Raw genomic sequence first — 12,177 nt, forward strand, 5'->3', positions numbered from 1 at the left:
TGAAATTCATGTTTGATTCATTTAAAATTGACTGAAAACTCAAATTTTTGTTGTTTTGCTGAGCAATAACACTTTTTGAAAATTGGTCATCATTGATTTTGATTTACACGGAAAAATTATTTTACAAATGATCTACAAATAGTCCAAAGTCTGAAAATTTTCATATAATAAACAATATTCAATTGAATTTTATTTCATCCATAAATCTGTAGAATTATTGAACAAACCAATAGGAACCAACAAAAAAATGTATGAATTATGTGTAGCGAACATTGAAAACAACTTTGAATTTCTTAAATATTGACTATCAGTGATTTGTTCTGAAAGAACATAAAGTTTGTTTATCTTGTTTCCATATAGTGGTTGAAGATTAATCTATACAAATGAATTTTTGCAACAAAATTTTTTTCAACTTTTCCGTGAACGAATTTTTTTCTGAGTTGTTTGATGACAAAACAAATGACTAGTATAGTCAAGTGATGCCCTGTTTGGAACCTTTGGTGTAATAATGCATATTACTGGATTTTTTTCCCAACACCAAATAGTTATTTTCAACAGCTCGACACATGTTTCGATCACCAATTGATCATCTATAAGAAGAAGACTAAACTCTTCCTGTTGAAGATGATTACTTGGTGATCGAAACACGTGTCGAGGTGTTGAGAATAACAATTTGTTGTTGGGAAAAAACTCTGTAATATTCATTCAGTATAGTCAATACAATAAAAATCGTTGCAACTAGAAACCGTGCCCTTTAAGGAAATTTAATTGATTTGTTTCAGATGATAAAACGAAGAAAATCTTGTACATATTCAGCCCACCTTATCTATTTATAGTTTTTTGACAGTTTTCGATGGGTAAATGTCGAAATGAATAACTCTCAAATAGTCCTTTATTAAATAAATGTTTAGGCATTCGCAAGCACTTCCTTTGCCTCCTCTATATACCAACAAAACTCAAAATATGCTGGCAATAATAACAGTGAAGTTTTCAGTGAACTCTCAATCAACCGAGAGGAAATCGAATTTCCAACACACAAAGAGTAGCACTATGTGGGCTCTGAAGCTAACAAAATATTTGCATCGTGGAGACTTTTATTTCAAAGGAGACAGCACTGGGCTATGGTGAATCAAATGGGGATGATAATAATTGAAGGAATCCCGTATTCTGGGACTCTGAAATAAGGAATCATAGGATCTTCCGTGAAAATAACTCCCATACAATTCACAAAAAAGATTTTGACTTCGAAATGATGAAGTGGCAATTTCAATATTCCTTAAAAATAGTCAATCATTCAAATACCTATTACAAAATTTGTCAATGAACCCAAATTGCAAATTGCATCCAAGAATGATTTTTTAATTCCAGTTCAATACTCATGGAATTGTGGTTGACAAAATTTATTGGTGAATATTACACGTTTTGACTTTTCAATAATTTCATCTTCTGAATAATTTCTATTTTATTTTGGTTCTTCCATAGATTTCGGAACTCTCAACATCAATCTAGGCAATGGAAGTCAAAACTTGTTACATTTACTTGAAAAATTATTTGCAAACACACAGTACATTGGATGTTGGGAATTCTAATTTTTGTGAAATTTTCACCAATACTGAAGGGGTAGAATGAGGAACCCTGGTCCAGTACTCTCTCTCTCTCGTAAACATGTACCAATAATTATAATAAAAATTGTTGTGTATAGGTATTTTTGGGGTATTTATATAGCCACTGGTGTTTTTATGGATAACAATTTATGAAAAGCACAGACGCTAAAAGAAGGATCATTCGTTTTATTTTCCATTTCAATATCATTTCGAAAGTTCGATCCTAACCTCATCGAGATAATTTTTTCGATAAAATGTGTCAAGATGAAGTTGGGATAATTTTGCAACGTCACATGGCTGACCTAAAATACCCACATTTTTTGTGTGAAGACGGAGAAGTAGAAAATTGAAACCAAAAAATTAAAAATCCTAAAAATATATCCCTTTCAATTCAAAGAAGATTTTCACGACTAGAATCAAATCAAATAAGCGTATGAATGTCTTAACGTTCTGTCCTAGTAACATGAGTAGATTCAACTCATTAACCCTGCGTAGGTCGCGTGTTGTTGTGGATCATAGGGGGTCGCGCGGTATCTCACAGATGTATGAACTTAAAAATGATATTCTATCGAACTACTGTCGTATTAATAAAAACAAAAACAAATATGAGGTACTTTTATTGAATTAGAAAAAGTCAACATAAATTAATAAATTCTTATATAAACATAAAAGCAAACCTTAACCTTATAATAAAATAAAAACATGATTTAAGGTAGAACACCATATACGTTTAACATAACATGTGATGAATAATGCTTGAATAGAAAAACATAAGAAAAATCAGAAATAATCGTTTCAGTCAGAATTTGAACTTTGATTAGTTTCCTCATCGAAAAATTTTTGACAGAGCATTGTGGCATGTTCTAAACAAAAATAATCTTCACATTTGCGGCATCTGTACTTTGTCAGTCTTCTTGTTTCACTTTTTGAATAGCACGGTCAGCAGGTTTTTCTGATGTTATCTACTTTTTGTGGAGAATTCTTTTTTTCGGAAACAGGATTATACTTGTTGAGTGCCTGTTGTAGATGTGTTGGAAGACTTTTTATTTGTCCCCTCGTCCAAGATGTTCTGCAACTAAACTGTGAACTAGCATCTTTAGATATTCCCTCCTATTTGCAAAGGCATTTTTATATTAACAAAAACTATCATTCCGGTGATGGCTGCAATATTCATCATAGAAAAGAAGATTACCATTGGCCATCTTCTTGTATTTCATGCACAGTTATATGTGGCACATAGCTGATCTACAGTATCAACTCCTGATTTTGTGGCATTATAATATGTGATTATTTCAGGTTTATGTTGATCCCCTGTGGCTTCATCAATATTATCGTCAAAAGGCAACGATGATAAGAGTAATACTTTTTTGCCTTTTTTTGGCACATACGATACCAAAGTGGCTGTTTTACTGAATCCAAACATAGATGAATGTAGTACCCTATCTTTGACGTTTAAAAATATTGGTGGAATCAGCCTTTTTTTTTTCTTATTGTGCCAACATATGAAAGCTTTTTATTCTTTAGTTTTTCTACGAGCTCTAGGTTGGTAAACCAATTGTCTCCGGTGATATTTCTTCCGGTGTCATAGATAGGTTCAGCAAGGCGCAGTACCAAGTATGCTTGCCGACATACACTTATAGGTTGACGGTATGAAATAATTTGGAATCTACTAGGGCAAATATTTTTATTCAATACTTACTGGGTTTTGAGGGAATGTACTGTCTGAAAGAACATCTTCCTCTAAAACCCTCAAGTTTTTCATCTATCGTAACATTTTGGCCGACGGAATAACATGCTTTGCAGTTGTTCACAAAAAGGTCGAACAAATCTCGAATGGGAGCCAACTTGTCAATTTTTTTTCTTTCAACTCTTGTACGTTTATCGTCGAATTTACAACATCTGTACAAAAGTTTGAACCTTCTAGTTCTTCTTCTTCTAGTTGTTCTGAACAACTCAACACCCATGCCGTCTGTTGACCATAAATCTTCTAAAGACTGTCTGCCACATCTCAAAATACCTGCTAGGTACAAGAGACCAAAGAAAGCTTTCATTTCAATTGAATCAGTCAATTTTATATCTCTTTCACGACTATAATTCGGTTGTATGGTCTGTATACTCAGATTAGTAGAATTCACTATGAGATCTATCATTTCGTCAGAAAAAAATCACTTCCAGGAATCGAGAACAGTTTTTATACCTTTTGCGGACCCAATTACTCCAGGTATTTTTGTAAGGATTCTTTTTTTGACTTTCGTGGGTACGTGTTTTCCCCATTTTGTATTGTCTTTCCCTAAATAGTATCCTGCATAGCAGTCTTCATTGAACTCAACTTCACTACCACTTTCAATGTCCGAATGAAGAATTTCAGTTTCAATTATATCATCTTCATCACAATCACTTTCGTCCAGAATTTCATTGTTTATGAGTTCTTCATTATCTTGAAACGCAAACTGTGTCAAATATTCAAATCAGGGTTTGTAAGATCAAATAATCTCTTAGAATCCATATTTTCAGACGTCAAATAGTGTCACACAAAAGGTCGCGCAGTATCTGTCAGATGTAAATACAATAAGAGGTTAGGAATCAGCTGTTTACAAGTCACACTGCAGAGACCTACTAACGTTAGCCACATGAATGCATAGAAGAAACACATATAGCAAGATAGCAAGAAGCACAGTTTAAAATTCGGCGAATTACAGATATAATTTGATAACACATGCGTCATACATCTGAGAGATCGAGCGCGACCTACGCAGGGTTAAGGTCGTGATGTTATAAATGAATTGAGTGCTTCATCTTGTAATGTTATCCAGCTTGTTGCTGAAAAGACAATAAGACAAAGGATAACCGCAGTTGAGAATGGTAGTATTCCATGTAAGTGATATATTATCTTATTCATACAGTATAGTGTGTAGCATTCCTGTGAACTATAACAGATACAATTCCATAACGAATGTTTGTTGGAGTACAAACTGAATTGAAAAAATTTTTGTTTTGTACATTTCCATATTCATTTGAAAGTAATTGTTTCGAGAGGGTTTTTTCTTCCAGTTCGTATCTGAAAGTAACTTTTGAGTATGATCTACACATCTTTGTGAAGTTTATTTTGAAATTATTTGTTTTCTTTTTTTCTTTGAAAAATTCTTACATTTCTGTTATGATGATGAAGAAATAAAAAACCAAAGCTTTTATTTTTCAAAAAATACCCAGATAGAAAAAATAGCATTACTATGGAAATATTTGTCAGTGAATGCGAAATACTCAAAAAACTTGAAAGTTTTTATACCTAAGAAAATCTTCTGTAAAAATTCTTGAGAAATGTAGAATATTATGTTACATTACTGAATGAATTGATTGAAAAAATTTTGAAATATGGGATTTCATAAAAGACAAGCAAGAAATATATTTTCTGAGTTTTAAATCCTAGATTTTCAAACGAATTCGATCCAAAAAATATGACTTCAGCAAAATTTTTCAATATGTTAAAATGGGGATGATTACGGGAAACTCATCCGGCAGAGTGCGCTGAGTGTTTGTCACATTGGTCATTAGCTGTCAAAGTTTCCACCGTGATTTATCGATTTATTTGAAAGTTTCTTATTTAAATTGCTTGCAATTCAAGATGTATTCTACATGGCGTATCGCTCAGTTGAAGGAGGAGTTGAAGAGAAGAGGTGCAACCCTGCGAGGGAAGAAAGCTGATCTAGTGGAAAGGTTCATAATTTGGCATATTTAAACAACTCTCTCATTATAAAGGCAGTTTTTTGCATCTAATTTGCTCCCAAGAAATATATTAATAAGAAAAAAACACATATTTTGTGTTTTTTTTCACTAATAATCAATGAACATTATTCTAACCTCAAAAACATGCAAGTTTTAAATTTCAATTTTGTTTTCAGATTAGAGGCTTACGATAGAAATTTTAATTTCGAGAATATCCCTCAAGAGAGACCAGAACTCCAGATGAAATTACCGGAAAGAAATATGTTTCGAGATGTGAATAGTAATATGTTATTACCACCAATAACCAAAGAGCATATAAATTACTACTTCTCCAGGTAAACTTTGAATTTATTAGACCATCTTCAACTTGAAACATGATTGTTTTGTTTTCATTATGTACATGATGGTTCTGTTGTAGGTTCAACAAAAAAACGGATGATGGGCTTCGAATGTACGAATGTAGATATTTACTTGTATTAAGGGCATGTAGGGTGGGTACAAGTTTATATCTGAAAGGTATTTGCAAGGCATCTATGAAAAAAATTCAGTATGAGGTCCACATCAAGATTGAAGATGATGGAAGTCCTTCTGAATGCTGTTGTGAATGTGCAGTGGGAAGTGGATGGGAAGCACACTGTAAACATGTCGCCGTAGTGATGTTTGCCGCTGAACAAATGTTCAGAGAGAAACAAATGTTGTTACATTTGGTATGTACGCAGCAGCCCCAAAGCTTCCATATACCAAAGAAAACGTTTACTGCCTCACCTCTACGAGCTGAGACATTACCTTCTAAGAGGCAAATGCAAAATGTTTTATTTCATCCATATCCTTTGGAAAATATTAACAAAGAAAATTATAATGTATGGGTACGAAATATTTGTATTGGCGCTACCTCCAGTACAATGCCAATGAAACAATTATATAGGCCAGCTAATCCTTATGGTGTTATTAATGACCACATTTATGGATCTGACCCAAGAGATATTTTGTGTAACAATTTATTGTTGTCAAAAATTACTAAGACAGAAATTTCGGACATTGAGGTAAACACAAGAGGCCAGACAAAAAATCATTATTGGCACGAACAGCGAGAAAATCGCATAACCGCCAGTCATTTTCATACTGTGTGCCACTTGACATTGCAAAAAAATGAAAAGTTTGCAGAACAATTGTTGAATCCCACTCCATTCCAGTCTCGTGCAACCATACATGGACTAATTAATGAACCAGTGGCAATTCAAGAATATAAACAGAAGTTATGACTTGAGATACAAGAGTGTGGTCTGTTTATCTCAGAGAAACATCCTTTTTTAGCAGCGTCACCTGATGGTTTGTTAGGGGATGATACCGTCATAGAAGTAAAATGCCCATTTGTATGCAGGAATCACCACATAAATCCAATTACTGTTCCTTATATATTTGAGGAAAATGGGACACTATTTTTAAAAAAGAAGCACCCTTATTATTCTCAAATACAAGGTCAGTTGTATTGTACCGAGAGAAAATTTTGTAATTTAATTATATATACATTTAAAGAGATAAGAGTTATTTTTGTGTTAAGGGACGAAGTATTCATAAATGAAATGCTACATAAACTTACACATTTTTATGAAAATTATTTTAAAAAGGCATTGTATCAGAAATATATTTATAGAAATTATCAATAAAAAACAAAATTTATACCGAGACTTTTATTTCTTTGTATTTACAATTCCTTCACGAAAGTTACATAGCATAACACATACAAAAAAAATTCTAGAAGCCAGTGGGACATAATAGGCATTCAGTTCACTTGTTAAAATTTTAAAAGTTTTGCTCAAACCTATCAACCGTTCAATGTGTACTCTGTACTTTGCTAGATTCCTATCGTGTTTAACTTGAACACCAGAAAGTTGACTTTTACCTTTAAGAAAATTAGGTATATTTATTCCAATATTTTTTGTAGCAAATAAATCCTGGACATTAAATCCCCGATCTGCCATAATGCTGTCTCCAGAATCACATTTACTCAATAAATCACTTCTTTCAATCATCTGCCTGTCTGATGTAGAGCCTCCATAACCATCTGAGCAGTAGCTGATTAATCCTCCAGGTGTAGCCCCAATCAAAAATTTTATTGTATTTTTGCTTTTATATGAACTGAAGGTGGCTTGCTGTGACAAAGGGTTTTTAGGTTTTGCTATAGGAATTTCGGTGCAATCAATTATTACTCTAGTCTTATCATGGAATTTTTTAAACTGTTGAGGCATGTAATAGTCCACAATTTGTCGCATTGGCCAAATATCTATTAGTGACCATAAATCATATACGAAATTCAGCCATGTTATAAAAATGTTTGATATTGCGGTTTCGCTCACTCCAAAAATTTGTGATAGTTCAAAATCACATTTGTTCCTTCTCAATTTGATTAATAATATGAGGAATTGGTCTTCAATATCAATATTCATGACCTGACTACCTTTGTATTTCAAGTGAAGAGCCATTGGATACAAAGTGCTCAAAACTAATCGAAATTTCTCATATGACTCTAAACCTGTATAATAAAGAACAGATTTTTTGTTCATTAGAAGTTCATCATTGGAAAATAATCTGAATAAAGTTGGTGTTTGTGTGGACTGGCTGATTAGGTTTTCCTCATCAGGATTATCTTCCTCGGGGTGGAAAGTAACTTCTGAGGCAATTTCTTGTTGGAGGTCTAGATAATGTATATCTGAAAATCAAATGGAATATAGTGGTGGTTGAGCAGCCAATATAATAAATTTATTTATTGGATACTTACCATAGAGAGGAAGCTGATTCTCTTTATCTTCGAAAATTTCAGATGTGTCAGTACTAGCTGGCTTCAAATCACGTTTAGCATTCCTTTTTTCTAATCTCAACATCCGTGGACTGATAGAATTCGAAGTACAGCGAAACACGGAAGGTACAGCTGATTTTTTTAAAAATTTTCTTCGGAGTGGAAACCCTATTAAATTTTATAAAATTAATATCACGTATAAGTAAGTAGAATGAATGCTACTTACCAGTTGTCTTTGAAGTAGTCTCAAAATCAGAATGTTTGAAATGTTTACCACATAACCTAGAATGATCAGTACATTTGAACTTTACTATCCTCAAAGATTTTTCCCACTTTCTTCTCATAATAGTATCTTTAGGAAACTTATAAACTCCTATTTCTTTGCATCCGAAAGAAGAACAACGACCCATTTCTCTGAATAAAAACGAAAAATCACAAATGTTCCCATATAACCAATGTATCTTTTGATGACAAACACTTAGCGCCCTCTATGTACAACAAATTGACAGTTTGCTTCCCCATTGGTTCACCACACTACAGTGACATTTATGAAATGGAGAATTTTATGCCACAATGAACTTGGTGGAGAAATGAATTTATACAGTATTTATATATCGAAAAATATTTATTATGAATTGGAAATGTATTACTGAAAATGTAAGTCATACATAACTTTTAATCTACAGAAATTAAATGAAATGCATTATTTGCGAACCATTGGTAGTTATATAGAAATAAATATTCAAATAATATAAAACCAAAATAACTTTCACTTCCGTGACTGAATTTTAATATTACATTACAATTAAATTATCGATATCAACGAAATATGCATGGCAAAACCAACTACATGCACCTCGAAATTGAATTTAATTACTACATTTATTGTGCTTACTTCAATTTAACTCAGATAAAATCATAATCCTGGACCGCACCAGTCAGCTATATAACGTCGTATTCTCACATATATCCGTAATATTCCAGAGTTAATCTGTTTGATGTTAATTATGTACCCTTTGCCTGCACAGAAACGTCTTAGTAGGATTACATAATTTTCTGATATTTCTGGTACAAATTTGTACCAGACAAAAATGACAATGCGAAATATTAGTAATTTTCAAAAATGAACCGATATGAAAATGTTTGAGCAATTTCATATAATTTTCTCAAATTTAAGAATAGTCATTATATTGCAAACATTGGAGAACACTCACCCAATGATTCATCGAATTACAAAAATCACACTGACTATATTAAATATACTAAAATTTACGTAATTGTTAATGTTGTTGAGTGTCAACAGAAATTATTAACAGAATAGTATATTTAACACTGAATAAACTTCAACTTTATATATGGAAGTTAAAGTTTAATCTATGTACACTATGTTCACCCTTAAGAATAGTCACTGCCATGATGATCATGCGTGTACTTGGTTGCAGTGTTAGAAAGAATAATGTGTAATATTGTAAAAATGTAATGCTCATATGCTTAGAATACAAAAAATGTGTGAACTAACGTATTCAAAAACCACTTTATTGTGAGATTTTCACTAAACAGTTTTATAAAAATGCAAAACGTGCTTCGCCATACAATGGCTTCTTCGAGCGTGTCTCATGAAAGTATATGAATGAACATTGAATAACTAGAGGACAGAAAAAATACATTCAGAACGACTACTTTCACAGCGTTGAATTATACGAAAATTCTCGTAACTTGTCTCTATTCAGTTGATACTTCAAAGATTCATCATGTATAAAAATGAAAAATAAAGAGTTGAAAACCATTCTTTCTCAAAAACCAATCACTCCAAAAAATATATCCTCTTTCAATTTAAACAAGATTTCTGTGGTTGGAAATGAATCAAATTAGCTTATGAACGTCACCATGTAGTATAATCGTGACATGAGTAGATATAACCGTGAAGTCGTAATGTTTTAAAAAAATTGGGTGCTTCATTGGAAAATAGTACTCAGATTGGTTTTGATGGGCAATTCGACAAATGTCTTATTCTGTAACTTCAAAGTCCGCCTTTAAGGATGATATTGTTTCATGTAGGTTAGGTTAAATTAGGTCCAAAGTGAGTGGTTCAATTCGACCCACCAAGGCAACCCGCAAGGGTTTATTGTGGCTTACACCCATTCACACTCGACCAAATAAACCCAGCTTCCTAACGAAGCCGATTAGTTTGTATGGCGAGTGGTCTTTTAGGTCAGATGGTAAGAGTACGGCTCTGCGGAACTCTGAAAACCTGATTCGGTCCACAGCGGGACAGGAAGAAAGTATGTTCTCTGCTTTTTCATCGTGAATGAAATAATCTGATAGTCAAGGTGCAAGATTCACACCTGAACACCCGCGACAACCTCCCCATATGAGGGTCTGAGCATATCATCTACACCTGACGATGCCTTAGATTCAACCGTGCAGGGCTTTTTCGCCTCTAGTTTTGGTGAATCATCACTTGAGCGCAAACGTTTGCTAACCTGCTCATGGGGGGTTTGTTCTCCACCTGGGACATATTATGCGTACGATGGTCAAGAATTTGGTGCAAGGCGGTTTCATAAGGTACTCCGCTCTTGAAGAGACGACTCAGTTGTTTCCTGGCTGCACCACTAAACCTTTTTTTAGGTTCAGTTATTGTATCAGGACTTGGAGAAGGTCAATCACGGCAGAGCCCCGCATTACCGTGACAAGGCGATGCTACGACGAGAGGGTGCCCGGTATCTCGAAGGTTCTGTAGAGACAGCTGATAGGCTCAGTGTAATTCATCCTTCACACACCTTAGGATTAAGCCATCGTTGAGATGCCATTCAGTTAGGGAATAACAGAACCACAAGTGATTCTATTATTCCGGTATCCAGCGAGGCTACGTGCAAGCAGGCATCCGATGGCCGGTTTGCTCAACCCCCACATTCCATGTCAATGCACTCGCTAAAAACAGCATGCACAGTCAGTAAAAAATGAACAAAGACAGCTAACCCGCCATTGTTCCATGTAAGTGAAATTTCATATCGTAAACTTTTATATATTTATTATATTGTGTATGGTTTCTATAAATGATATATAATTTAATTACATGAGGAATATTTGGAGTACAAACTGAACAGGAAAACTTTCACGTATAGTCAGTGGGCATATTTGAAAACTGTCTATAAATCAAATCATCTAAGAGAACAATTCGTTCAGGCCAGTCTCAACACCCCATCAGATAGGTGTCAGTCCATTAACCTACTGTGTAGGGTGTTGAGACTGGCCTGAACGAATTGTTCTCTCAGATGATTTGATTTATAGCCAGTCTTCAAGTATGCCCACTGACTATACGTGGAAGATTTCTTTCCTTATACGAGGAATTGGGCAAATTTCGGATATGCACTTGGTTATCTCGTTCACAGGCAGATGAGGCGACGACAAACCTGTTGTTTGTTGTAGTCTTCAGCTTAGTTCGAGGAATGATACTCTGACGGAATTCGATTTTCAATTATCGGAAATCATCGACTTTATGTTGATGATATACACTACCGTGCACTGACGAGTGGCCAAACAGCCCGAAACCAGTCTGCAAGTGTGTTCCAATAATTGAAAATCTATTGCGGCAGTTGTATCGCCAACAGCATATGCAGGAATAACTTCTGTAGAGAATCCGGCACTGACACCTGTCAGATATAATCCAACGCCCTTCGTGGTATTAGCCAGGGGAGTAGTTGTTTTCTGATAGGGGTCAGTCCATTAACCTACTGTGTAGGGTGTTGAGATTGGCCTGAACAAATTGTTCTCTTAGATGATTTGAATAGGAAAAAGTAATTTTCGTATAATTCAATATTCACATGGGTGTAGTTTCGGGAGGGCTCTTGTTTGTAGCTGAAAGTAACTTCTATGTTACATTTTCTGTATAAAGCTGGAGAAGTAGAAACCAAAAGCTTTTTTTTTCCAAAACCAATCATTCCTGAGAATATTGCAGCTCTCAACTTATCCTTATGCCCTGAGTAGATTGATGATATGTGATTCATAATCTACATTTCAACAAATGATTCACTCTATAACAAATATGGTAGC

General features: G+C 34.1%; 4 protein-coding genes across 9 annotated transcripts in view; 2 read left to right on the forward strand and 2 right to left on the reverse strand.

Moving 5' to 3' along the window:
- Positions 1 to 12,177, reverse strand: part of LOC111503553 (uncharacterized) — a 290,692-nt gene that overhangs the window by 97,384 nt on the left and 181,131 nt on the right. The window lies entirely within an intron of this gene.
- Positions 3,617 to 12,177, forward strand: part of LOC111511503 (uncharacterized) — a 246,865-nt gene continuing 238,304 nt past the window's right edge. For all 3 annotated transcript variants that reach the window (XM_074183496.1, XM_074183494.1, XM_074183495.1), the window contains exon 1: positions 3,617 to 4,478. In XM_074183496.1, coding sequence (XP_074039597.1) covers positions 4,477 to 4,478 — 2 coding nt within the window. In that variant the 5' untranslated portion in view covers positions 3,617 to 4,476. The remainder of the gene's footprint in view (positions 4,479 to 12,177) is intronic.
- LOC111508243 (uncharacterized) lies at positions 5,177 to 6,896 on the forward strand. The gene is made up of 3 exons (XM_074183498.1): positions 5,177 to 5,318; positions 5,504 to 5,662; positions 5,746 to 6,896. The coding sequence occupies exons 1-3, from the start codon at positions 5,227 to 5,229 to the stop codon at positions 6,587 to 6,589; spliced, it is 1,095 nt and encodes a 364-aa protein (XP_074039599.1). The 5' UTR covers positions 5,177 to 5,226; the 3' UTR covers positions 6,590 to 6,896.
- LOC141485886 (uncharacterized) lies at positions 6,947 to 8,645 on the reverse strand. The gene is made up of 3 exons (XM_074183493.1): positions 8,351 to 8,645; positions 8,107 to 8,292; positions 6,947 to 8,037 (listed from the first exon to the last, which is right to left on the reverse strand). The coding sequence occupies exons 1-3, from the start codon at positions 8,532 to 8,534 to the stop codon at positions 7,019 to 7,021; spliced, it is 1,389 nt and encodes a 462-aa protein (XP_074039594.1). The 5' UTR covers positions 8,535 to 8,645; the 3' UTR covers positions 6,947 to 7,018.

This window comes from Leptinotarsa decemlineata, unplaced genomic scaffold, assembly GCF_025532065.1.
Source record: "Leptinotarsa decemlineata unplaced genomic scaffold, Ldec_3_MD MMD2_tig00026340_RagTag_RagTag, whole genome shotgun sequence".
Lineage (NCBI taxonomy): Eukaryota > Metazoa > Arthropoda > Insecta > Coleoptera > Chrysomelidae > Leptinotarsa > Leptinotarsa decemlineata.

Bases quoted from the DNA above. Each gene is read 5' to 3' on its own strand.
- LOC111508243 (XM_074183498.1), top strand. From the start codon at position 5,227: ATGTATTCTACATGGCGTATCGCTCAGTTGAAGGAGGAGTTGAAGAGA. The intron at 5,319-5,503 runs GTTCATAATTTG...TTTTGTTTTCAG, and splicing joins AAAGCTGATCTAGTGGAAAG to ATTAGAGGCTTACGATAGAA. The intron at 5,663-5,745 runs GTAAACTTTGAA...GTTCTGTTGTAG, and splicing joins ATAAATTACTACTTCTCCAG to GTTCAACAAAAAAACGGATG.
- LOC141485886 (XM_074183493.1), bottom strand. From the start codon at position 8,534: ATGGGTCGTTGTTCTTCTTTCGGATGCAAAGAAATAGGAGTTTATAAG. The intron at 8,293-8,350 runs GTAAGTAGCATT...AAAATTTAATAG, and splicing joins GACTACTTCAAAGACAACTG to GGTTTCCACTCCGAAGAAAA. The intron at 8,038-8,106 runs GTAAGTATCCAA...TTTGATTTTCAG, and splicing joins GAATCAGCTTCCTCTCTATG to ATATACATTATCTAGACCTC.